The sequence below is a fragment of the Spodoptera frugiperda genome, chromosome 25 (assembly GCF_023101765.2).
Source record: "Spodoptera frugiperda isolate SF20-4 chromosome 25, AGI-APGP_CSIRO_Sfru_2.0, whole genome shotgun sequence".
NCBI lineage: Eukaryota > Metazoa > Arthropoda > Insecta > Lepidoptera > Noctuidae > Spodoptera > Spodoptera frugiperda.
In genome coordinates this window covers 8,131,882-8,157,389 of record NC_064236.1, presented here as the reverse complement: position 1 = coordinate 8,157,389, position 25,508 = coordinate 8,131,882, and the positions used below count along the sequence as shown (strand labels likewise).

Here is a 25,508-nt window from a genome sequence, read left to right as displayed (position 1 = left end):
GCGTTACCGCTAAAAGAGCACGCAACACGATTATAAACTGCGATAGCACTCGTAATTTTCAACCCTTTTATAAATTACGGAGGTTTGTTTTCGTGAAAAATTTAATAACTAAATTTTTTGCCGGAAAAAATCTTTTTAAAATGCGGCTACTTGCATAGGATCGTTTTCATAATTTCTCCCATAAATGCTGAAAACGGTTGTAGTTTAACTTAGTGCGTTTTAGGTCTTAAGGAGGATCTAGACGTTAGGTTTAGTACATTAATTAAATTATTATTAACCCTGCATTCAGGCCTCTAATTAAATATTCATATTGTTCAATGAACCCGTTCCCAAGATCAAACGATATCTATGCAGATTGTAGGATATATTTTTTTAGGTAATTAATATGAATAATATAATTGCTGTAGGTATCTCCCTGGTCAAGTGACCACAAATTGAAACACGTTTGCCGAGCCCGATTTCATTGTTAAATTATCGGCAAAAATGTTTTTTTTTCAGATTTCCAAATTTTTTATTAATAAAATTCTGGCATTGTATACCTATGATAAATTATTGTGTATTATGCCCCTATTACTATAACAACGGGTACTACTAAAACTACAATGAATTCATAACTTATGTAAGATATCAGTAGTTTGAATTACTGCATTATTTATATATACGGTAACAAAATTATTTACGTTAGCCCTTATAACATACAAAGATGACCTCATTAAATGGAACACACAGTCACAAAAAATCGAGTAGGTAAGCCCATTCATCGAGCCCAATGCCTTTGCGGCCGCTGCGCATGCGACGCGAAGGCCTATACAACGGGAGCTTATGCTAATATTGAACTAAAACGTGTTAATAGTTCCAAAGAAGCATGTAAAAGTGAAATACCGTGACGCTGTCGATTACACACAGGCCACAAACATTTTTTTTTCTGTAAATAACTAAAGAAGAAAAATATTATTATGTTTAGTGGACAGTTTTTTTTACTTGTAAATGGTTTATATTAACTTTACTGATTCCATGGGTTCTAAGTGCAGTTAGTAAGGTCAGTAGAAATTAAAGTAGATTCCTTTTATACATATTCTACCAATAATGATTTACTGAGTAATTTTACCTATAGAAAATAAGGATTTTATTTATTCAAATAACTATCTGACCCACCAAACTTCGTACCATCTCATTTTTTTTATTTTTAAACCTCTGAACTTCCACGCTTAAAACCAAAACTAAACCAATAGGTCCAGCCGTTTTCATGTTTTAGTGACACTAAGGAACAGCAATCAACTTCAACCGACTTTCAAAAAAGGAGGAGGTTCTCATGTCGACCGGTATTTTTTTATATGTTTAGATTTAATAATTATTTTCTTTTAAGCTAGTAACAAAAGAAGTAGTGTATTATATTCTAACTAATAATTAAATATTAGAATGCATAAGAAGTTTTTTTGGCTACCTACCTATTGCGTTTTATTTTAATATAACGTTTTTGCGTCAACAGGATTACATTGTTTATTTTTGTTTATAAGCTGATGTTGTTGTAATTATAGTAATTTCAAAATTCTAATTCCAATATCTACAGAAAAATATTTAATGCCATATTCTGAGCAATATTTGCTTCTGACGACCATACCTGTAAACATTATAGATAGGTAGTATGTAATCTTTTCTTTTAGGGGGGAAAATCATCAAATGACTTCTCCCGCCTTGGGCGAGACGAGAGGGAGTGTCAGAGTCTTACTTAGGTACTAAAAACCACCCCGTTCCTTTTCCTGCTTTTCGAGCCAGAGCCCCGGTAAACCCGCTAGGTAATCTGCATCTACGTAGTTAGTCTATTATAAATACATTATTTATATCTATTAATTGATATACCTAATAAAGACAAGTTTATATAGAAACTCAATTTATCGTTTGATCAATTTCAAATGATATGAATGCATGGTAAGTCGAGTTTTCAATATACAGCTTATAAACTTATGCCCGAATACTTAAACGCTACTCAATTTTAAGATCCTCAAATGTAGTTCTGTTACTATCAATTCTTTATGAAATGACAGAGATAGCACGATATTTAAGTACAACTTTAAATTGAGCGTTTGAGTATTCGGGTGTTACTGTTTTAAACATTTGAGCAAACGGCCCTAAATCACGGTGACTTGGACTCGGTTACTGTCTTGCGTAAATTATAACTTGTCTGTCATAAATACCGTACAACCTTGTATTACGTTGTACGTTGAATAGACAGTACCAGCTGTGAATTATTTAATTATGTATTACTATTTACTCACGGTTAAAGATTTCCTATAGAATCTATAAATGTATGAAGCAAAATGAATCACCGAAATGTACTTATGTAAGCGCATAACTACCGAACTGCTAGTCCAAATTAGATTAATCCTTTTTTGTTGTGATTGTCATTGTAAGGACAAAGTTTTTATGAAAGAAAAATTTGAATATATCTTCTAGAACACCGATAATACTAGTTCATGTTGTGGCGGATTGCTAGTTGTTAATAATAAAAACTCTATTGGTAAATTACGACAAAAAAAACGCATCAAGACATTCATAAACCTTATAATGTATGTACAAAGGTGTGACTAGCGTAATATTAAGTAATATTAATATACATATGCGTTTTGTTTACATATTTAAGTGGGCAAGCAATGTTTACTTAGGCTCTCAAGTTTTGTGTAATCCACCAAAAATGTTCAGCTTATAAGGACATTAGCACTGAACCAGTCTTATGAATATTTTAGCCAGCTTAGTTGCATCAATATAGCCCTCACATTTTTAAACAAATAAAAATGTCTTAATAAATAGCATACAATTTCTTTTTAATTAGGTATATGTAGAATATAATTGTAATATCATAATTATAAAGTAAGGTTTTATACACCGTTGGGTAAATATAGAAAGGTTAATAGGTAATTAGGCTTAGGATACAATGTGTTTTGTTTTGAGAGTGATGTCTGCCTGACTAATTGAAATCAGTAGTAATTAGTACGAGTTTGCTTAACGTTGAACGAAAACGTTCGGCGCTCTGATTGGCCGGCGCGAATGAATCAACCAATGAGAGCGCCGAACGTGCTCTCGTTTTATTTTCGTTGGACGTAAAGCAAACTCGTACTAAGGGTATTGAATATGGGAAGAATGTAATGAACAGCTTTTTTGTTGATAGTGTATTCACAAATGCCTCAGCCGGACAATATGTTTCATAGTTTAAATCTTTAAATTCAATTTGTAGTCGAGAAACCTATTACATATAATAGATATAGGTAAGTGAGCGATCGCGAGTAACGCTTTTTTAAATGACAACACATGAACATTTTTTACGTAGAATGATCATTTATCTGACACATATGGACCAGCCATTTTTTAATTGGTCCCATAAGTACAACAATTATAAACATATTAACTATAAATTAAAAAAAAACAATAATAAATCAATCCATCACCAGAACATGTACAGTTTAGTTTTATAGTTTCAAGAAAAAAGTCGACAGAAAGAGGTTATATATTGCTTCTTCTTGATGCAACTAAGCCTTAATTACTAGACTAGAAAGTTTATATTTTATACACGAAAATTATTAAGTTTTTTAGAGATAATAGAGATCAGATGTCATGCTGATTTGGAGGACGGAACAGCCCATCATGGATTGCTGGTTAAACTCTTAGATTCATGTCGCCAAGCCGATGGACTGGCCACATGCACTCGCAGCCAGCAGGAATCACCATGGTGCTCGTCTCCCAACAGTCACTGAAATGATAAAATAACACGACATGATAGTATTTAATAAATCAATACGTTTATGTTACACTAATAAGCTATCCAATCATATTAACACTAAATAGACAATATCTATATATTAATACGTGATGCAAAAACTTTGTACCCCTTTTTATGAAAATTGCGCGAACGTAGGAGCATAAAATTTGGTACACTTATAGTTTATGTGTAGGAGAAGTGCAGAACGCTAATATTTTTCAAAAATAATGCTTATAACGTACATTAAATCAATAAATAAAACATTACACACACTACCATGCATAGTATTTGACAAAACGTCAAAATTGACAGACATTGCGATGATATTCTCACGTCTCATATGAAAAGAGGTTTCTCATTGAAGGAGGTTTGGTTATTCATGATGCGCCGGAATATATTAATTTGAATTTTACAAAACGAATAGCAATTCGTTAAATAAAAATTATCCTTGAACGTATGTTAAGTGGTATTGTAAATTAAATCGTATATGGTCGAGTTTCGACCACTAGGCGACCACTAAGTAGTTACTATAATTGAGTAGATCACCTAACATTATATTTTCGGTAAGTGCTTTTAAAACGGTCCAATTGTAGAATACAAGTGATTATTATATCATATTTGGGTACGAAGAGCTCAAAAATTTGTTCAATAACTTGTTATTCGAGTTGTCTAAAGTTATAGAAGATTTCTAAGTTTTAATTTTAGATGAGACTACGAGCTACCCAATCGCCATATTACTATAATATCATTCATCAGCCCAGAGACGTCCACTGCTGAACAAAGGCCTTCCCCTGATTATACCTGAATATTACTAATATGGTGTGAAAGAAACTGACTGAGTCGTCCAATGGTTACAGCACTTATAGCTATTTTGACTTCGTTGAAATATACAATTTAATGTAACAATTGCTGCTATCTCATACAATAGCCATTTTAATTTTCATACCTACGTGTAAATGTCACTAACTTGACGGATATTCAAAAGTGTAATTTAAAAACGTCTCGGTTGTATGCACCCACGTCATTGTAGATCTCATCTGTGTGAGTATAATGGATAAGTACGATAATACCACCTTAACTCAACTTAAATAAAGCTTACTTAAATTAAAATTACTTCTACCTGTATTTACGTTATCACATAAGTACATAATTAAAGTTAAATACCTAAATGCAATTATAATAATTTTGCAAATCCTTCTTCATTTGTTTATAAATAACTTTTATTCAAATGGATTTTTTTTTTTTTTTTTTTTAGGGGGACCATCATCCCATTAGTTCTTCCGCCTTGGGCTTGTGTGAGACTCTTACTGTCTAAACACCACCCCATTACTACTCCTGCTTTTCGAACCAGGCAGGCTCAATTCGAATCAGTCAACACAGGGGTTGTATTTTCGTACTTAAATTCCTTAATTTTATAGGGTTGTGTGTTAACTAGTAGTAGTAGGTACCTATTAAATTAATAACAAAGAAAAATTTAACCTACGTAATAAGCTGTGAGAAATTACATATTATACAGTGTGAAAAAATAATTTATTTTATACTAGCTTTTGCCCGCGACTTCGTTCGCGTGGAATAGTGACTTCCGGCAAATTTTTGGTTTTAACCACATAGTTCCCGATCTCGCGGGATCTCTTCAAAAATGAGATGTGGAAGATATTCCAGGGAACTCTTCAAAAATCAACATAATGAGCTCTGCGTTTGAATTTAATAGATGTATACTCACTTAGGGCATTGAAAAAATAGTTTAAAAACGGACTTAAACTAACTTAAAACTAAAGAAAGCTACGAATTACGAATTTATAACAATTAAAAAAGAAACTATATTACAACCTATCCTCTATGCTATAATAACCAAGCTTAAACTAAATAATTTAAAAGAAACGACTTAAATCTAATCTAATTAATTTATAAATTAGACTTACAATTTTATTAAAAAAACTAACTACAGTAACTACTAATAATCGATATCAAACTAAACCTACGTTAAATAGTTTAACCAAAAAACCAGGAAAACCCAACAAATAAACTTATTAATTGACAAATACAACGAAACCAATTTAGAATATACGAAACAGCAGGACCACTACAGACAAATAATCATACGACTGATAATACACTTTTTCTACGATAGTACCGAAGCGCTCGGCCGATACCCAACCAAATGAATGTAACGAAACCATAGCGCGATCTATTTCGATCCCAACGCCATCTATCGAGGATAAAGACAACTTGGATTATTTATTTATACTCCGTTCGGGCATTTTCTTTGTACTAAAAGTTTAATTATATTGATATTATTTTTTTCATACCTTTTTACTATTTATTTACTTTTTTCGATGAATTAAAACAATAACATGAACCGAAGTCGTGTAACGATCGACATAGAATTATCTATACTCCGTTAGAGCATTTTCTTTGTACTAAATGTTTTATTATATTGATATTATTTTTTTCATACCTTTTTACTATTTATTTACTTTTTTTCGATAAATTAAAACAATAACATGAACCGAAGTCGTGTAACGATCGACATAGAATTATTTATAAATAATTTATTTCTTATTTTTATTTTTTGATTTTTGAAATAAAAATATATCTATGTCCTTTCTAAGGTTCTAAACTATATCTGTACCAAATTTCAACCAAATCCGTCAAATAGTTGCGGAGATTAATGGTATAAGCATAGAATGTTCGACGTGATTCTTTAATTTGACATAACTTTTTTATTTATGAACCGATTGACATGAAACAAACACTAAATGTAAATTTAAGCATCCCACAATATATTCGTGAAAACCGCATCCAACTCGGATCAGCCGTTTCTGAGATTAGCGCGCACAGACGAACAGACAAACAGACAAACAGACAAACAGACAAACAGACAAACAGACAAAAAAAAAGTTAATTACATTTTTGGGTTCGACATCGGCATAACAATAACCCCTGCTATTTTTTTATTTTTATTTTCAATGTACAGACAGCACTTTTCTACGATTTTATTATATGTATAGATTTTAATAAAACAATGGGCCTTTAAATATTTTTCAAAGTTTTTCTTGAATATTTATTCTGTTTTTACGAAAGTTAATATTCGTCATACATTGATGTACCTAAATATAATTACTGTACCTTATATTTTTTTTTAATGTCTCGTTTTTATTTTTAATTAATGCGTATATATTTTCAAAAGTTCAAATACTATATTATAAGAAAAGATAATAAAACTTCGCAGTTATATTTTTTTATCTCTAAACACCATTTTTTTTGTAACGCGATGGAAATCCTCATGGATGGGATGGGAATCGGGGCGCTGGACTCTTACCGGCTTACCCTTGTGGATCCACCGTACTCGTAATGTTTACTTGTATAAGCAATTATTATTTTCACTACAAAATCGCTACTAAGGAATAGTTTAAGTAATAATTAAATGTCTCGAATGCGGCAGTAAAAGAAACTGAAGATTTGCTTTAAATGACGTATTGTATATCGATCGACATCATGACATGATATACATTTGTTTAGTTGGTATTAGTTTCAATAGATGACACTACTGGTCTGATATTAACTTCTGTAGTACGGTAGTACCTTACACTTACAGTACATTAATACAAAGTTCCGTATATTATGTTAAAATAGTAAGTAAAATAATAACTAAGTCGTTTTTTTTATGGAACACGCCGGCCGATAAACGAGCATGTTATCACCTGTTGGTAAGCAATCGCCGCTGCCTATGGACACTTGTAATACCAGAAGAGTTACAAGTGCGTTGCCGGCCTTTTGGGGGTTAAGAATTTAAGGAATCGGGGGTTGGGAAAATTGGGAAGGGGGGAATTGGGCCTCACCTTACTCACACAACGAAACACAACGCAAGCGTTATTTCACGTCGGTTTTCGGTGAGGCCGTGGTATTCTCCGGTCGAGCGGGCCCATTCGTGCCGAAGCATGGGTCTCCCACATTTCTGGTTTCTAATGATAACTGCCACTGACAAATAATTTGATGCATAATTCAATTTCATCTTGAATTTCGCTTGTTCAGCAGAACATGCGACCCATCGATTCACCATCGATTCGTCATTCATTGGAACTGAAATCATTAAGCGATTTGAATATATTCTGGATCAAACCCAGGATTTTGACCGTAACTCTATAGAAAAATAAGTCCATAGATTTTGTATTGAGATAGGTTATATTTCTTGTATGTTTTTTTCTACACAACATCGAAGTCAGGCAGGGCAGAGTTTACCTCAAGAAGTATTTGAGATTCATCATTAGGCTTATAATTAATGTTTTTTTTTATTTAGCTACACATACGAGCTGAAGTTTCTAGATAGAGGTAAACCGTACACTTTTGTAAGCGTTAAAATAAATGGCAAAGGTTCTTTTTTGTTATAATTTAAATTGCCTATTCAGTTGGTCTCATTGTCTATATCTACTAGACCTTTAATTTCTCGAATTTTCTCATAGATTTTATGGTAATTCAAAGTTGTATTACCAACCAGTGAATAATGTCTCATTACATCCGCACCCCCATGCCTGAGAAGCCTTATGTCTTAAGACTCCGGGCCACCACGACTTGCATAGTTACAATTATGTGTAATTACAATTTTGCAAAATGGCATTGTATATGTTTTTTTTTTCATGTCAAAATACTGCGACATTATGGCATGATGTGTCTGAAGATAGCTAGGAGGCTGAAGTGTGATCTGAAATTACTTGTCCTTGACCACACAGAGGACGACCCGGGTAATAGTTAGTAAAGAGAATTGTAATAATTAAGAGAGAGAGAGAGAGAGAGAGAGAGAGAGAGAGAGAGAGAGAGAGAGAGAGAGAGAGAGAGAGAGAGAGAATTGCACTCCCGGTCCCCAATATGTCTTTCTACAATAGAATTCCAAATAAATTATAGAAAATATTAAAGTTAATTAAGACTAAAATTTTGGAAGACCTACATTAAATTCCGTAAACTTCGATTGTGATGAGATCTACAGGTGCACGTGGTTGTCCCGTCTTGGAACATTTGATACGAGTACTACCTACCGCCATGACCAGTTCAAAAGACTGTTTATTTTATTAAATGGACATTCGACATATACCTACTGTTTGCATTAATAATTCTCTATGGATCACGTGTCATCCCACGAGATTGTTACAGCACGATATCAATGCAATATTGTTGCCTCCACTCAACTAATAGGTAAACACATAAAAGAGGTTTCTAATGGACTGAAAAAAATGGCGAGAGAACAATGCTATAGAAAGAGATTTTATAGTCTATTTTCATAAAATATTGTATTATTAAAGTGTAATAATGTTAGGTTTACGATATTAACAGCCTTTATTATAAGTGTCTCACTGTTGCCTCACCTCTTTACCTCTAGACTACACCAAACTTTTAATTTAGAGGTACCTACTGTAACAGCAGAATTTAATTTATACCCATTTTAACCCTAAATCTCTCGATCATCTTAGTTTTTTGATAGAAACTAACTAATGCCGAAGATTTAGGGAATTTATATGGGTTAAGACCTTAAGGCCAAATCACATAGATCAAGCGTGGGTATTAATACTCAAACCTTCTCCATGTGAGAAGAGGCCTTTGCTTAACAGTGGCCACTTATAGGCTGTTGATGTATATAGTAAAATATGTATATAGTAAAAAAAAATCAGTTAGTAATCATCTGTCAAAAAGTTTCATTTTGCTTCTAAGGACACAGACTCTTGACAACTGCAAATTGGCTTAGCAACAAGAGCTATACATATGTACACATATGAAAAGTCCTTGTACATAACCATTACCTAAGAGACAGCGTGATATTATTTTGATGATGAAAGAAAATTACTCAGTATCAGTAATATTAGTTCATCTTAAAAAGAAAAGTTGTACTAAAAAAGAAATGCTTTACCTGGAGTACCGTCTTCTTGTTAAATGAATAGTTTTGTTCCATTGGACGCACGCCAATCCGAGACTCGAGCAGACCTGGGAAGACCGAACATATTTGTTTTATAGGGATGATTAGGATACATGAAAGTCAAGACTGGCAATTCTAATGCTGGCTACACATCTTCTGTTTTAAGTGCGCTGTTTTAACTGTAGGTATAGTCGAAATATACAGATGTGTATGCTGTATGGACCTACGATTTAACTGTACAGTACGAAAGGACAGATAAGACTGCACATGTAAATCGTAAGGTGTGTGTGCATAAGATTAACAGACTGTCACAATAATCCAGATAGAGTTTCTTGCTCGTTCTTCTCCATTCGAAGCTACACTTTGGAACGAGCACCTAGCTTTACTGATAGACAGACTGACGGACAATTCAACTTGACGTTTCAAAAGTACCTTTGACTTTATATATCTGTTGGTAGGATCAATTAATTAGAGATAGAACATCGAGCTTTGTTGACATTCAACATTTTGTGTGGAGCATATGTTAATAATAATTCTCTTATGACCAAATCTATCGATAGATTTATTGAGTTTGACCTTAAATCTGTCGCGGTATGTGAAGGTAAATTAAAATAATGCTCACAAAGTATGCATTGCTCATTCTTCAAGTATATTTGTAATATCTCGTTACGATTTCGCCGACTCATCTTACTTTTGGTAATCGTCATTTAATTCTTTTTTATTCTCGTTTCAATGTGGTACAAAGTCCATAAACCTACTTAAATTAATTTTTTTGTGCAATTCAGTAAATAAGTTATGTGAAGATATTAGATAAATTTAATTCTAAATCTGGAACATAATTGTTGAGAAGCGGGTGTTACTAGTGATTGGTACATTTGATGCATCACCACACATATCCCTAATCCTTCGGGGAATATTAGTGGTGATGCTCTATGTTCATGTTACTATAAATAAAAATGGCAGAAACAATGAAATGCCAAATGAAATTGTCCTCAATATTTTCAAAGTGTTTGCTTTTCACTTAAATCGCTTTTTGCGATGTTTGCAAAAGGTGTTAACAATTTATAGGAGGACATTGCAGTTGTGTTCGTAAGAGTTCTGCTAGACGGACATTCTTATTTTTTAAGCGTCATACCTATTCCATAGCGCTAGCCATTAGACTGTACAAAAAGTTGGTATCTAATATATCTTTAGAGGTAAGGAACTTCTAAAGATACATAAAACACATTTATAAAAAAGAAAGTAAGAGAGAGAAGTTGCGAGGCGACCCCATCACAAGTATTTGTATAACTTCTTGGGGACGTTTCGATTTTGTGAAAAAAAAGAAATGTCTCAAGAAAACGGCAGGACAAATTTGGTTAATTTTGGTTTTGAATTATTTGTGGAAGTCCACGGCACGGCAGGTCTAGATTGTGAGAAAGAATATGTTTGGAAATATTTCCATGCGAGCAGAAATATTATTTGCCGGTAAGCGACCACCGCCGTTTATGGACAACCAGAGCTTCAGAAGTGTAACCAGTGAATTGTCGGCCTTTAGGTAGAGTGTAGGGGAAGAGGAAAGGAAAGGAAAGGAAGAGGTTACTAGAGATGATCTCTAACCTCATTAGTTTCGCCAATATCGTCGCTCGATGTCATGGTGCAACGTACTTCTTCATAGTACGCTGGTCGGTATTCGTATTCGTTGGTGTTCAACTTCTTGATTGTCCTCTCCAAATGACATATGGGGTAGTGTTTCTGAAAGAGAAATATATCTATAATATAAAAATAAGTCGGGTTTTCCTCCTGACGCTATAACTCCCGAACGCACGAACCGATTTCCAAGGTTGGAGAGGTCTCGGGCTACGTGAGGTTTAAAGAAAAATCAAGAGAAAAGCAACAAAACAGGAAACATCCGAACAACAAAGCGTCTTTGAGTTTCCATGTGTGAATCGCTATGAAATGGAATATAAGTTTGCTAGAATATAAGTTTCCTGAAAAAGATAACTTAGGTGTGTTCAAATCCCAAGTAAACAGGTGCAAGGCGTTTGAGGTAGTAGGCGTGCTCTACCATCGGCCACATGATCGCTTACCACCTGGTTGCGCAACTCAACTGTTAGCTGCAATTTCCAATTCAGACAGTCAGAAGCAATTTCCAATTCAGTCAGTTAGAAGAATTTTTAATTTAATTAGAAATGTTTATGAAATTGTTATGATTCATATTAAATGTTAATAGGACACCTGAAGCCGTATTTAGCTAGTGCTAACACTGCATTTAGTGACATGGCATGATGCAATATTGGTCTTACGTCATTCTATATCTGATGTTAAACAATAGGTACATTAAGTTCTTTTGAAATCTTAAATCCGTGTTATGATATTAAACGATCAAGACTTGTGTGTAGTTGTATCTATGGATTTGTAATTCGAGACTTTAAAAGAAACTATGACCTCTGAGTTTGTTTCGGCATTTCTTCTCAGAGTAGTCGGATAGTAAATGCCGGCCTCATCTAGCTATTTGAAATATTGACGTGTAAAAGTGTTATATTATTTAACAACCTACTTACAGATATAAATATAATTTCATTTCATTTCGACTCTCGAAAACTATTGCTATGTACGTAACCGATTAAAAGAAGACCTGAAATTATGATTGAATTTTTGAATCAACTGGTTGTAGAAAGAATTAAAGTCTACTTAGTGAGGACACTACCGTGCCTCAGATAGTAGAATTCATTGGTTAGATTACTTACCTGTGCTCCTAGCTGCCTGAGCTCCCGTGAACCTTGAAGGGCCGCTGTGTATTCTGGTAACAGCTGGAAATCAGATAAGTATTAGGAGAATCGTCTAGATGAAAGTTTCTTACAACATCATGATAAACTCCCATTTTAATCAGTTAGTAATTTACGTGTACGTTATATTTAATCTTTGAATTATAAGAACGTTTACAAAAGTATATTATGAAACATACTGGATACTACAGCACAAATATATCAATTCCAAATAGACTTAATCTGGATTTTGCAAGAAGGTGCAACATACTGGATTCTACAGCTCAAATAAATCAACTCCAAAAAAACTAAATCTGGATTTATTATGAAGGTTGAAAATTCTTGCCGATTTAAAGCCTCACTTCAACAGAATCATCAGGAAACAGCGGTGAAGTTCAGGATCTCTGAATGTATCTGTATTGTAAACTAAACAGAGTCTAAATAATGAGTTACCTCGCTAGGATCTTCACAGTCAGCCTCAGCAACACGCTGCCTCAACAGCTCCTGTTGTCGAGCCCTCTCAAGTCTACCACGAGCAGAGTTCAATATCTTTTCAGGGTTTGGGATCCTTAGGACATGTTCTATGAATTCTCTAGCTGATTCTTCATTGGGCGATGGGGAATTATATGCCAGGCATACAGTCACGCAGAGCGCCTAAAAGAGATGCGAAAATATGTTTATACTAATTTATAGGCATATAATTTGCCCTGGTTGGGTTCGAGGCCATTGCTGAGAGTGTGGATAGATTTGTCCCGTTTAGTGGTCAACAGCCCTACCGTACTGAACTAGGAAAAAGGTAAGCAACTACAATTGAATATCAGAACCAGTCGAAGATTAAGTACATAAACAATGTTAGGGGATTTGAAGACCATATTTGAGTTCATCCAAAATTCATAAAATAGTAAACCATGAGGTATACGTTGATGGTCTCTCTATAGAGGTACCTCTGTATCTACCTTCCCATCCTTTTGTCTGTGATAGTCATCTTTACTATTATCATGCACTAAATAGAACATTGTTTCGAGTTTCCGACTGTAACACCGGAAAAACTATAGGTACACATGTTTACTATTCATCATTAAAACAGATATGTATATGGTACTACTACTAACTCCATACAAACGCTGTTAGATTGAATTATAGTTCAGTCGTCAGGGCATGTGGCTACCCAACATATGAACTAGATGTCAGACTATTGGCTGGTAATTGAAGAACATCTTGAATCGATCTGGTTCAATTAGCTATTTAAAAGATATTAAAGCTTTAGTCGTGGACTCCACAGATGTCGTACTGGCGCGATAGTTCAAACTAGGAATCAAAACTATAATAATGATTATTATTAATACATTCATCAAAATTAACTCAGCAGACATTGTATGCTGAAATTATTGCGAAAATAATAGTTATGCTGTTCGTCAGAAGATATCATTAAACCTCGAGAATAACTGAACTGATTTGGATCAAGTATTAAAACGATCAAGGAAAGTATGAAAGGTGTAAGAAATATTTGCATGAATGAAGCCATGGGCACTCCTAACTAATAAGTTGTATAGGTGTACCTGTATAAATAGTACATGTAGGCACAAAGGTTTGAAGAATGATATGTGATTTGTGAAGCTGATTCAATATGTTTACGTGTGACAATTTACACGATGACGTAGTCATTGTGTCTTGGGGTCAATGTACCTTTGTATGCAAATACACAGAATCTTCTAAGTAGTTTTCACATACATAATATTAAATACAGAAAACCGTGAAAATAGAATAATACGGTCATTAGTCACGAGTGCTTTATGAAAACAACTGGTTTACATTAGTTTTATCTCATGTAATAACGGGACCATAATGGGGACCGGCTGAAAATGTTGATATCGAAAAATACAATAACTTATCGGATGAAAAATGTAAAGCAGGACAACGGAACAGAAACTTGTCCTTCTGTTCCTATCCTTGCGCAGTTATTACATAAGTTATTATCACTATTGAGATTATGCTCAAATCGCTGGCCCATCGTGCTGTGTAGTGTGATACATACTAATAATCAAATCAAGCGATGTCCAAGTCATCTATTTGTTTAAAACGCTTAAATATTTTTAATATTAGCAACTACTAGATTTAAGAAGCAGTATACCTTTAATAATGTAATAATAAATTATATATCTGTACCTACAGTACCTATCCTATGCAGTACTCTTTGTAAATATCAACACGAATACAGATTCCCGATAATAACATGACAACTGCATAATGCGAACTGTTTTGAACTAACAGCAGCACCGGAACACATCATTGCAAATAACGGTTAATTAGTTTTAATGCGGGGTCAGATTCAGCCGTACCTACTGGTGTACCGTGCATGCTGTGACGAGGATGACGTGTTAGCATCGAGGCAAATAGCTATTCAGCTGATTAGTCCCGAGCGACAAGCCCGCGCTCTGATTGGCAACCGTCCGTAGAGCTCAACTGCTACCACACTGCAGGATCACAGGGGCTCTCAACATTCGTACCAGTTTTGTTGCGATTTTTTTATCGGGCCTTTTTATCCTTGAAAGCTAAAGCAACACTCACTTTTATTATCAGTTATGTCTACCGAAAGTCTCATATTTTAAGGAGCGGATTGGCATGTACCAACCACAACCCTGGATTAAATTTTAATCAGCTAATAATTTAATGTTTCAAAATCTAGTAACACCTTTTCCGTGTTAGCACTCGCGATTGGATTATAGTATAATTAAGTATTTATACTGTTAGTACCTGGATTCAGAAGATTCTAGTTACATGTCTAACTTGTAACTGGATTCTACCGTCTTGGTAAAGTGATGAATACATGGGAAGCTAACAGAATAAAAGAACAAATTCTACAAACATGGTCAAATTACCTGGCGATGGCAATATAATTATAGAGCTGGTATCTGTTTACTGTATTGAATAATACCTTATTGAATTTCCAGTGCAAGTGTTCTAAGCATGAACCTCGGTTTCAGAAGTCGGTTGAATAGTATCGTACTGCGTAGGAGAGAGTAAGATTGGCCAGCCCTGCGGTCACAGCTTTGGCCCGTACAGTACACTCTGCTCGCACTACGGTCAATGTAACATGCTATGATGATGGCACCTTGCAAGTGTTTCTGTTTTTTTATGCACAATACGTGTCTACGTGTGCACATTCGTCAATGATTCTTCACTCTTCACAACCAGTGCATTTAACAAGTGTTTATTTATTTGCAAAACGAATTGGCGCGCAATGTCAGCTGATATTGTTGACTTCTTATCACCACAGCTTGACGGGTAAGCGATGTTTTTGTGACAAAAACAATAGAAAATTTTGTGCTTTTCATACAGATATATCATTATTTTATACTGTAGTATTGAAATAGCAGAAATTATCAATCGTTTTGACCAAATACAAAAATAAACTTAAACTAGACACGTGTTTATTGTTTATTTATACGAATTATTTTTCATTGTGTATGTATATAGACTATCAATATCCCAAGTAGTTCCTATTCCTACCTGTGTATGTGATGATCATCATTGTACAACGTCATGTGGCCTTTACAACGGGCACAATACATTTATTGTCGTATAAAAGATCGCTAGTTTTTAACACAATGAAATTGAATGGTACTCTGCTCCAATGAGGAGGGACTGCGGATCCTGCCAAATACGACAAAGCAAGGGGTACTAGAGCTACGTAAAATCTATATTTAGAACCTATTATCCTGCCAAACCTCATCCTCATCTTGAGTATCAAGTGTTGTGACGTTTTGATACAAATAAAACTAACAGTTAACTATAGAACTTTAATCGTTGAGTTGGACAAAGGTTCAATCACAACAACAGTAAGGTAGGTTCAAATCGGATGTTTTCATAATCAGCTTAACATTTGTTTATATTAAAGTCTTGCTAAACTCTCTGTATGTGTGCTAAGCAATATTGTTACTTAGTGATGTACAGGATACAAGCAACTTTGATGATATTAGGAGAGACATACGGTAATATAATTGTAATATTATCCGTGTATTTACTTTTAAAATCTTATTGCGAATTGTGATCAAGACGTTTGGTTTATCTGATGTGGGTGATGCTGCGTTTTGTTCATTAGTCTGTTTAACGTTTGTGGTTTTCTGTGAGATTTGATCAGTTATCCAATAATTTGAATAGCTATAGAAAATCTAAAAATCTTTTACCTATTAATACTTTACCTTAACTTTAAAATTTTGGAAGAAAGGTAGGTAAGTACGAAAATAGACTTCCAAATTTATTTTAATGATTGTTGCTAAAACTTTAACGCATAACAAAACGTGGATCAAAAATAGAAATGTACTTAACGGGTAGGAAAAAGTTATGTTACGTCTACGTGCATATAATTACAGTAAAATACCCACTTGACGCACTTTTTTCGCGATAAGCGGTTCACGCTAAGATACGCTTATTTCATTAAAGGTGGCAATGTATTGCTTTGTTTTAAAGATAACATTGACGTTTAGTACTGCGTATAGTTATTGTTCGTAGTTATTCCTAATTCCTATAAAGGTGTTAAATCGTGAATGGTGATTTAGTTATACAGTTTTGTTGTTCAAGAGAACTGTTTATCGATACAATGTGTGATTACTATGAAACGCAGTGAGGACATAATTCTGTGCAGAAATGAAAGGGTTATTGAGACGGTAAATGCTCTTTTGTCTTTTGGATCTTGTGTTTGTTTTTAAAGTTAAATAGTTTTTGGTTTTGATGGTTTTCTTTATTGATATGAGTCTCGTGAACTGTAAACTGTACTTCCTTTTTTCATTACAGATTTTGTTGTTTATTAAAAACTAGAAAACGATACTGCTTGTTTTGTATATGAAATGGTGATTTATATTGCCTATAAATCAATTTCCTACATTAGGTAGGAATTGATGTATTTGACCAACCTGAAAATTTAGGTTAATTTAGTTAAACCTAATTTCTTAGGTAGGTTAAATACCTGTGACCTAGACACTTAATTATATTGTAGTGTAAGCACTAGATTTTAGAAAATTCTTAGTACTAAACATTGAAGTTAGAAAAAGGCAATAAAATTCATTCTGTATAACTTTATTATATCCTATTAGGTACGCATCCTAAATAATAGTAACAATAATTGCGAATGTGAGTTTGTTTAATTTTAACATCGCAGATGTATTTTGTTGTGTTGATTTGAAATAAATCGAGATATGCTAAATTGTGACAAGATTATCGGAACAACTTAATGTTTCTATTCATATTTTTGGAATACAAATAGGAAAATTCATTGGTATTCCTTGCATCTGTAGATTTGCGACGCATTAATTTGTCAAAACCAATGAAAATGCTAATTTATTGTAGTTCTGAGATAAACACAAGGAAATGAATGTCAATATGGGTCAATTCAATTGAATAAGTTATTTAGCTACCTAGTAAATAGCTACGTAGAATATCTAGATACTTATTATGGGTACAGCAATCAGAGGATGATTGATAATAGTGCTACCGTGCTACTCATCAGCAGATCTCAGGTACCATCGCAAGAGTGTAGTTTAATAGTTCTATTTTGAGAAGTTTTTATTTCGAGAACATTAACAGTCAAAGAATTGGTAAAGGAGGTCTCAAATAATTGCTATTTTGTTTAATTTTTGTTGTAATTGAGAATTTCGGAAAGAAAATTCCAGTAAGTAATGGTTTCTGATGTACTCCCAATATTTCACTGTTTCGGGTTCTCAAATGAAAGTATTGTTTTCCTGATATTTCTCTATTTCAGATCTCTCGATTAGATGTGCAATACAATTAATTATATTTTGTTTTATATGTTCCATAGCACCCGTAAAGCGGAGATGCGTAGGAGTCAGCGTGGTACTTTCCACATGGAGCCGGTACCAGAGAACGAAGGTCTTTTCAAAGTCTCTCAAATTGGAGACAGGTATGTATCTAATCATCATCAATATCTCCATCGCATCATGCATGTATTTATCTATACATAAAATAAATTACAATATAAAAAACAAAAATCGATCATAATTCAAAATATCTGGATCGATCCTTGTTTTTTACACTACCGTTAGTATGGATTTGCTTCACGTTTAAAAAAATCGAAACGAAAGCGCGTTCGGGCGCTCTGATTGGCCGGTGCGAAAAACCAACCAATCAGAGCGCTGAACGCGCTCTCGTTTCGTTTTCGTTGAACGTAAAGCCAACTCGTATTAAGGGTATAGAACAGAAACTTCATACAAGTAATGTCAAAAATTCATGTTTACGACAGATTTTGTATTGAGATTACTTATTTATTTCGGACGTTAATCAGTAGTGTTACTGATTCAGCATCCTTACTCCGAGTTTGCTTTACGTTTAAAGCAATCGAAACGAGGGCGAATCCGTTGGCAGAAGCAACAGTGGTATAATTTATTTTTATTACCAGAGATGGTAGCTAAAAATGTATATTGTAGAATTCCTCCATAAAAAATGGTTCATCATATAGTAAAGACTCGCTTGCATATACCTAATGATAATTTTTACTAGTTTTGATTTTATTTTAAATCCATAGGTAACTTTAAAGTCGTACCCTTGTGAGGCTAAAAATATCTTGTTAGCATGATACTTGGCCCTGTCTCTGGACCTTAACCTGTCAGTTTTAATCATGAAACAAGACGTTGGGACCCTCCATCCTACGGGTGATCTCGGTCAGGGTCTAACAAGCAATTTTGAAATTGCGGACCTTTGAATTACGGACAATGGCAAAAGGACGTGTTAGGATCGCAGAAATTTTGCGTTTTTGCAATCTGATGCATAGCAGTCTTTCTGGACATGAGCCTACGTAGCATGTATTAAAATCGTGGCTATCGCAAACCAATGCAAGGCAATGCAAACAAAAATATTGATGAGAAGTACAATAATTACCTTAATGATGAAATGCCTGACTGCCATCTTCAACTGGTGCTTTCCCAGGTTATTTTTATGAGGGGTGATTCACGGCCAACAATCCACGGTTTTATGAATGATTTCCACAGTCTGAAACTCTTTTTATATCACGAATTATCTTAATCCAGTCCAACTGTCGAAGTGTTTTAATTAAAATGTTCTGGTTAATCTTTACGATGAGAATAGTATGGGTCACCATTTTGTTGTGAGAAATAAATAAATGTTGATGACCATGCAGCTTTATTGGACAATTTCATATATCGTGAGTGACCCGGTTGTGGCCACTTTAAGAATTTTGTCGACTTTGGGGCTTTCTTAACTTATAGTTTTTACCGACTTCACAAAAAGGAGGAGGTACTATGTTCGGCTGTTTGTATGTTTTTTTTTTTTTTTTTTGTATGTTTGTTCATCGAATACTCCGTCAATTGTCGACGGATTTTCAAAATTCTTTTTTTGTTCGAAAGTAGATAGTTCTGAGGTGGTCCCATTGTCACCAAGTTAGGATCTGATAATGGGATCTTAGAGAAATCGAGGAACTCTTCAAATATTATAGGGAACTATATAGTGATTTTGGTATATTCATCTAGAATTGAAGCATTTACAGTCAAAAAATAACCTTTGAAGAGGTGGAACTGATGAAGAAGACCAGAAATGGCCAATGGAACTTCATACTCACATAGAAATCACAATAAAGTTATACTCCGTCAATTGTCGATGGATTTTCAAAATTCTTTTTTTGTTTGAAAGTAGATAGTTCTGAGGTGGTCCCATTGTCACCAAGTTAGGATCTGATGATGGGATCTTAGAGAAATCGAGGGAACTCCTCAAATATTATAGGGAACTATATAGTGATTTTGGTATATTCATCTAGAATTGAAGCATTTACAGTCAAAAAGTGACCTTTGAAGAGGTGGAACTGATGAAGAAGACCAGAAATGGCCAATGGAACTTCATACTCACATAGAAATCACAATAAAGTTAATTAAGTGACTGTGACAATACAAATAAATAAAGTAGTTATTGAGATAGAGAATTTTAACCGACTTTTTTAGTTAAAAAGTGTGAAATAAAATACTTTTTACAAAAAAATAAACCGACTTCACTAAAAAAGTTAAAAATAACTTAAATTTCGGAAGTCGGTGTAACAAACAAATAATACCGAGAAACACCGAATTCCGAAATTTAAGTTATTTTTAACTTTTTTAGTGAAGTCGGTTTATTTTTTTGTAAAAAGTATTTTTTGTAATCACGAACATATTTCTTGTAAAAAGTAATTTAACATGTATTAATCTTGCCTAAGAAAACCCTTTTTTTAAAGAACGTCCAGTAAAAAAATAACTGTATAAAAAAGAAAAAAAAAGGGAGTTTGTGCCATTTTTGGCCAGATTCGTGCCATTTCTGGCCACGGTCGTGTGCCAGTTCTGGCCATCAAAAAATACAATAAAAGTAATCAAAATTTATTAATTAGATTTGACATTTTAGAAACAATGGTTTTCATTTAGTCTGGAAAATATGAAATATTATTACTTCACTTGAATTTAACTTACAAATAAAGAGATCAACATTTATATGACGTTGGTAAAAGCTGCAAAGTAAACTGACCTCCCTTTGTATGAAGGCAATTTATTGCATCTCTGAAAATGAAAAATATGTGTTTGTTGATATGTAAAGCCAAGGAAAAATTATAAATAAATTACGATAAATGACTAGAAGTGGGGCGTTTATGTACAAAAGTTTTGGCCAGCCGTGTGGCCAAAGATGGAGAAATTCATAATTTTGTCTCCATTAGTGGCCACCTTCTAATAATCCCACTTCAGAAACATATGGCGACAAAATAACTTTAGTTCCACTTAGACAATATATTCTTCATGTAGTATTAACATAAACATCCAAACAATAAGCAAAGATTAAAAAAATAAAAACCAAATCCTCACCCGCTCGCCTTAGCCTTTTTGTTAAGAACTTAACAATTTCACCCTCCACTAAAAAGAATGACTTGTTGCATCGAAGTGAAGTTTGACACATCAAAGCTGCCAACGGTATCAGTGTCTCCAATATTCAATATTTTAAATACTGTACATAACAGAGTAATTTATTTGTCCATGCCTTAGTTATAAATATTTGAAGGCCCAAGTGGCCACAAAGGGGTCGATGGCCACAACCGGGTCACTTGCCCTACAAATTGGAATAGAAAAAGATTTTTTTGTATTTTTTTATGGTATAAGCCGGCAAACGAACATACGAATCACCTGATTATAAGCAATCGCCGCCGTCTATGGACACCCGGTAACCAGAGGCGTTACAAGTGCCTTGCCGGCCTTTTGGTGATTAGGAATTTAAGGGTTGTTGGGGCATCGGAAATGTTTGAAGGAATAAGTGATTATTTAAATTATTATTATTGATATCTTTCATTTATTCATGATGCAATCGATATTCCCCTTAATTATAAATAAATGCTTACATTATATTTATGGTTTGGTACGTTAGTAACAATAATTTTCTTTGTGTGACATACTCACCTAATTACATGCCATTTTAGATTGTACCATGTATTGTTTAATTATTACGTTTAATAATCAATAGCGATAACTGCCCATAATAATATTGTTGATGGCTACATACAATTGATCATGTTTATTGTGTAAAAATACATTATACAAATAAATCAAAATTTAATTAACTTATTTCTCTAGTAGGTACTATCAGTTCAAAAACGAAGTACCTACACATAATGAATATTTAAACAATATTTTTTTCATTAAAAAGTAAATATTTTTCTATCGACAGTGTCCATCGTCCTATCCATATTTTCGAACGTGAACAAAAAATTTAATTTTCTATATTAGTCGTCAGATTTAACAACAGAGAGATTAACACCAAGATAACACCGGGATACTCTGTGATAATTCCCGACAAATGACAATCACACTAAAATGTCAGACTGTGATAATAAAAATGTGACCACAATCTGCGTCATTAGCTAAATCAAACCAAATAAGCTAATATTTACGTTGATAGGAATTACCCCTTTTAGACGGTAAACTTGTTCCGTTTTCTAAGAATTGTCATTTTATTAATGGAAGGAAAAATGGTTATTTTTTATACGGATTCAATGTTCCAGCCTTTTCGTAGATTACTTTGCTTCAATTATTATTGTGGGCTTTGAACTTTCGCGTTGTTTTTAATACACTTAATCAACATGAACCGAACTACTCTCTTCAATGGTTATTTGTGTAGCTATTACCTAAGTACATTTTCTTTCGAGAAATATCTCCATTAGATAGGTTTTTTATGTTGTAAGTCGGTAATCGAGCAGACGGATCAGCCGATGGACACCCGAAACACCAGAGGCGTTACAAGTGCGTTGCTGGCCTTTTGGGGGTTAGGAATTTAAGGGTTGTTGGGGAATCGGGAATCGGGAAGATTGGGAAGGTAGTTGGGTCTCCGGTAACCTCACAACAACAAATCAACGCAAGCGTTGTTTCACGTCGGTTCTCTGTGAGGTCATGGTATTACTCCGATCGAGCCGACCCATTCGTGTCGAAGCATGCCACGTGTCCAAGCATCTCTCACATTTAAAATATGGCTCTATATTACATAAATCACCCAAAAGTTTTACTTGTTTTTTCAGGAAAATGACCAGCGATATAATTTCACCGGGGGCACAGGGAGTTTTTAGACAGGTATGCAACTACGCACATTAATAAGAATTACCTACAATATTGTATTGCGGAAAATGTTCATATTGAAATGTAACGTGACGTCATGAGATCGATTTACGTCATTATTGTCAGCCGGCCGTTCTACAACAGTGATGATGAATAAAAATCTTCAGTTATAGAAAAGTTTGCCGAATACCTTTTTAGTTTTTTTCCTTTCATTCTTAGGCTTCAATCCTAAATCAATTCACGGCTTTTTTACTTAAGACACGCAGAGTTGCATAATTATATTATAATACTAGCTTCCGCCCGCGACCCCGTCCGCGCGGATGTCGATCTTTGCGTGGAAGTCATCTTATAAATATCTATTGGACCCAAATACGGCGAGGCCCATAATAATTAAGGCGATCCCTCTATTGAGCTACTGCTGTTGAGCTCGCGTTCTGTAGAATAAAACTTAAAAATAAAGATTTGTTTTTCTACGTATTTTTCCAGGATAAAAAGTATCCTATTTTATGCTCAGGATAACAAGGTATAATTATACCAAGTTTCATCAAAATAGAACCGTTAGTTTTCACGTGATGCTTTTCTTTCAATATTTTCAATGTACAGAATTGACCCTTCTACAGATTTAGTAATATGAATGTATGAATGAGAGTGTTATAAACGTAAGAGTAGACAAATATAATCAGAAAGCTCCGAACTGGTAAGCTAACTCCCGATAGTTATAAGTGTTATTGTGAGTCAACCATAAGAGATAGACATTTGCTGTCGTGGAATATTTTTTTAACAATTTTAAGGAGAACATTTCCGTCATACATTATTTCTGTGTAGCTTTAACCATTAAGGCTGCACACGCGACGGAAGTTTAAAAAATGGAGTAAGTTCTCCTGTTTTCCCAACATTTCCCTTCACTGCTCTGCTCCTATTGATCGTAGCGTGATGAAAAGTATACTATAACCTGCCCAAGAGTATGAAGAACAATTGTACCAAGTTTCGTTGAAATCTGTCGAGTGGTTTTTGTTTCTATAAAGAACATACAGACAGACAGACAGACAGACAAAAAAAAATCTGATTGCATTTTTGGCGTCAGTATCGATCACTAATCACCCGCTGATAGTTATTTTGGAAATATATTTAATGTACAGAATTGACCTCTCTACAGATTTATTATAAGTATAGATTTTATTAAGTGGGGATAATCCAAATACCTCTCCCGCTTTAGATGTGGTGTGAGGGAGTGTCAAACTCTAACTGATTAAAACCACCCCGTTCCCTGTCCTGTTTCGAGCCTGAGCTCCGGTAACCTGTTACCCACATACTTTCAACTTACAATTGCAGATTATGTACCACCCCATTTAATAACACTCATTTAAAAGATTCGATGCTTTTCGATTTTTCTTAAAGCTATGTTTTGGATCTCACAAAGAGTTGTTCCGTGCCGGAATCGAACCTGTGACACTTGCACGGCGAACACTTGCCTAGTCAGTCATTTGTCATCTTTATTTAAAATCATAGATTTCGCAAAGGTAGAATGCCTGTACTAGGAAGAATATCCTGTCTTACAGGCAGAGAAGGACAAGTTATTTATACATACATATAAACAATTTATTTAACATAAGTAATCAATTAATAGTAAATCATAAGTAATCATAGTACATGACTTGCCTAGTAATTTTGTATACTAGGCGCAATTCTGAATTCTGCGTCAATAGCTAATAAATTTTCCCATAGTACCCATAGTTGCTGAAAATCACGATAATATGAACTTTACTCAGGCTTAAAATTAAACTTCTTTTTACCTAAAAAGTAACCGAAATTAATATGGAAAATGAGATTTATTATCAATGTGGAGGCAAACGTGTATACGTTTGTCTTACCTACTTAGGTATTATTTTATTCACCTTTACGAAATTAAAAGTAAATATAATACTTAATGTGGTTAATTAATGATAAATGTAATGTAATAAAATAAAATTAATGATAAATCTTGCCTACTCAGAGCAGCAATACGGCACATACCATATTTTAATGGTATATTAGTTGCCAAACAAAACCTGAATAGTTATTTATTTTTTAGCAATTCGAACTTGTAAAATAGTTTTTCAGTATTTATTAAGAACTGAACTGCAGCAATGCAGACAGTCCTATTCAAAAATATGGATACACGCTACTGCATGAGCCTTTCTTCTTAGAGAGATGACCTCTCCCTATATTTCCACGCGTCGCCCGCCGGTATATGTAGTCGGCTTGGAACGAAACCATAGCGCGATTCAGCAAATGAACGGTTTTGTACAACGCCATCTATCGAGCAAGGGGTCAATGAAAATCTTAGGGAATGATTTTATTTTGTATAAAAATTCATATATGTACGAACCAGTAACAGGCGGCTAGGGATATAACTTTTTTGTTCTCATATTTTATAGCCCGGTAAGTAGTTGATTAACTCTTATTTCGAAGAGCAAAATTCCATCGAAACGTTTAGGTTTCTATATTTTTATTAAATTACCTTAATAATGCTTAATCCATTT

The 25,508-nt window shown here is 34.1% G+C and overlaps 2 protein-coding genes and 1 long non-coding RNA gene across 12 annotated transcripts in view; 1 reads left to right on the top strand and 2 right to left on the bottom strand.

Moving 5' to 3' along the window:
* Positions 1–2,546: 2,546 nt before the first annotated feature.
* On the bottom strand, positions 2,547–19,411 carry LOC118263373 (uncharacterized). Its single transcript, XM_035575315.2, has 6 exons — positions 19,298–19,411; positions 12,860–13,060; positions 12,389–12,451; positions 11,259–11,393; positions 9,654–9,727; positions 2,547–3,745 (listed from the first exon to the last, which is right to left on the bottom strand). The coding sequence occupies exons 1-6, from the start codon at positions 19,322–19,324 to the stop codon at positions 3,652–3,654; spliced, it is 594 nt and encodes a 197-aa protein (XP_035431208.2). The 5' UTR covers positions 19,325–19,411; the 3' UTR covers positions 2,547–3,651.
* The window catches only part of LOC118263307 (serine/threonine-protein kinase OSR1), a 35,351-nt gene continuing 25,292 nt past the window's right edge, over positions 15,450–25,508 (top strand). For 5 of the 10 annotated variants that reach the window (XM_050704118.1, XM_050704120.1, XM_050704122.1 and 2 more), the window contains exons 1-3: positions 15,462–15,691; positions 18,222–18,323; positions 22,950–23,001. In XM_050704118.1, the coding sequence (XP_050560075.1) occupies positions 15,648–15,691; positions 18,222–18,323; positions 22,950–23,001 (198 nt within the window). In that variant the 5' untranslated portion in view covers positions 15,462–15,647. Of the gene's footprint in view, positions 15,692–16,832; positions 17,074–18,221; positions 18,324–22,949; positions 23,002–25,508 lie in introns of those variants that run through there. The other 5 variants (XM_050704123.1, XM_050704125.1, XM_050704119.1 and 2 more) reach the window with 5 other exon arrangements.
* The window catches only part of LOC126912367 (uncharacterized), a 197,679-nt gene continuing 192,930 nt past the window's right edge, over positions 20,760–25,508 (bottom strand). Inside the window, exon 2 of the long non-coding RNA XR_007707061.1 lies at positions 20,760–20,920. This is a non-coding gene — a long non-coding RNA (uncharacterized LOC126912367). The remainder of the gene's footprint in view (positions 20,921–25,508) is intronic.

Bases quoted from the DNA above. Each gene is read 5' to 3' on its own strand.
- LOC118263373 (XM_035575315.2), bottom strand. From the start codon at position 19,324: ATGGCAGTCAGGCATTTCATCATTAAG. The intron at 12,452-12,859 runs GTAACTCATTAT...TCTGATTTCCAG, and splicing joins ACTGTGAAGATCCTAGCGAG to CTGTTACCAGAATACACAGC. The intron at 9,728-11,258 runs GTTAGAGATCAT...CGGTCTTCCCAG, and splicing joins ATATTGGCGAAACTAATGAG to GTCTGCTCGAGTCTCGGATT.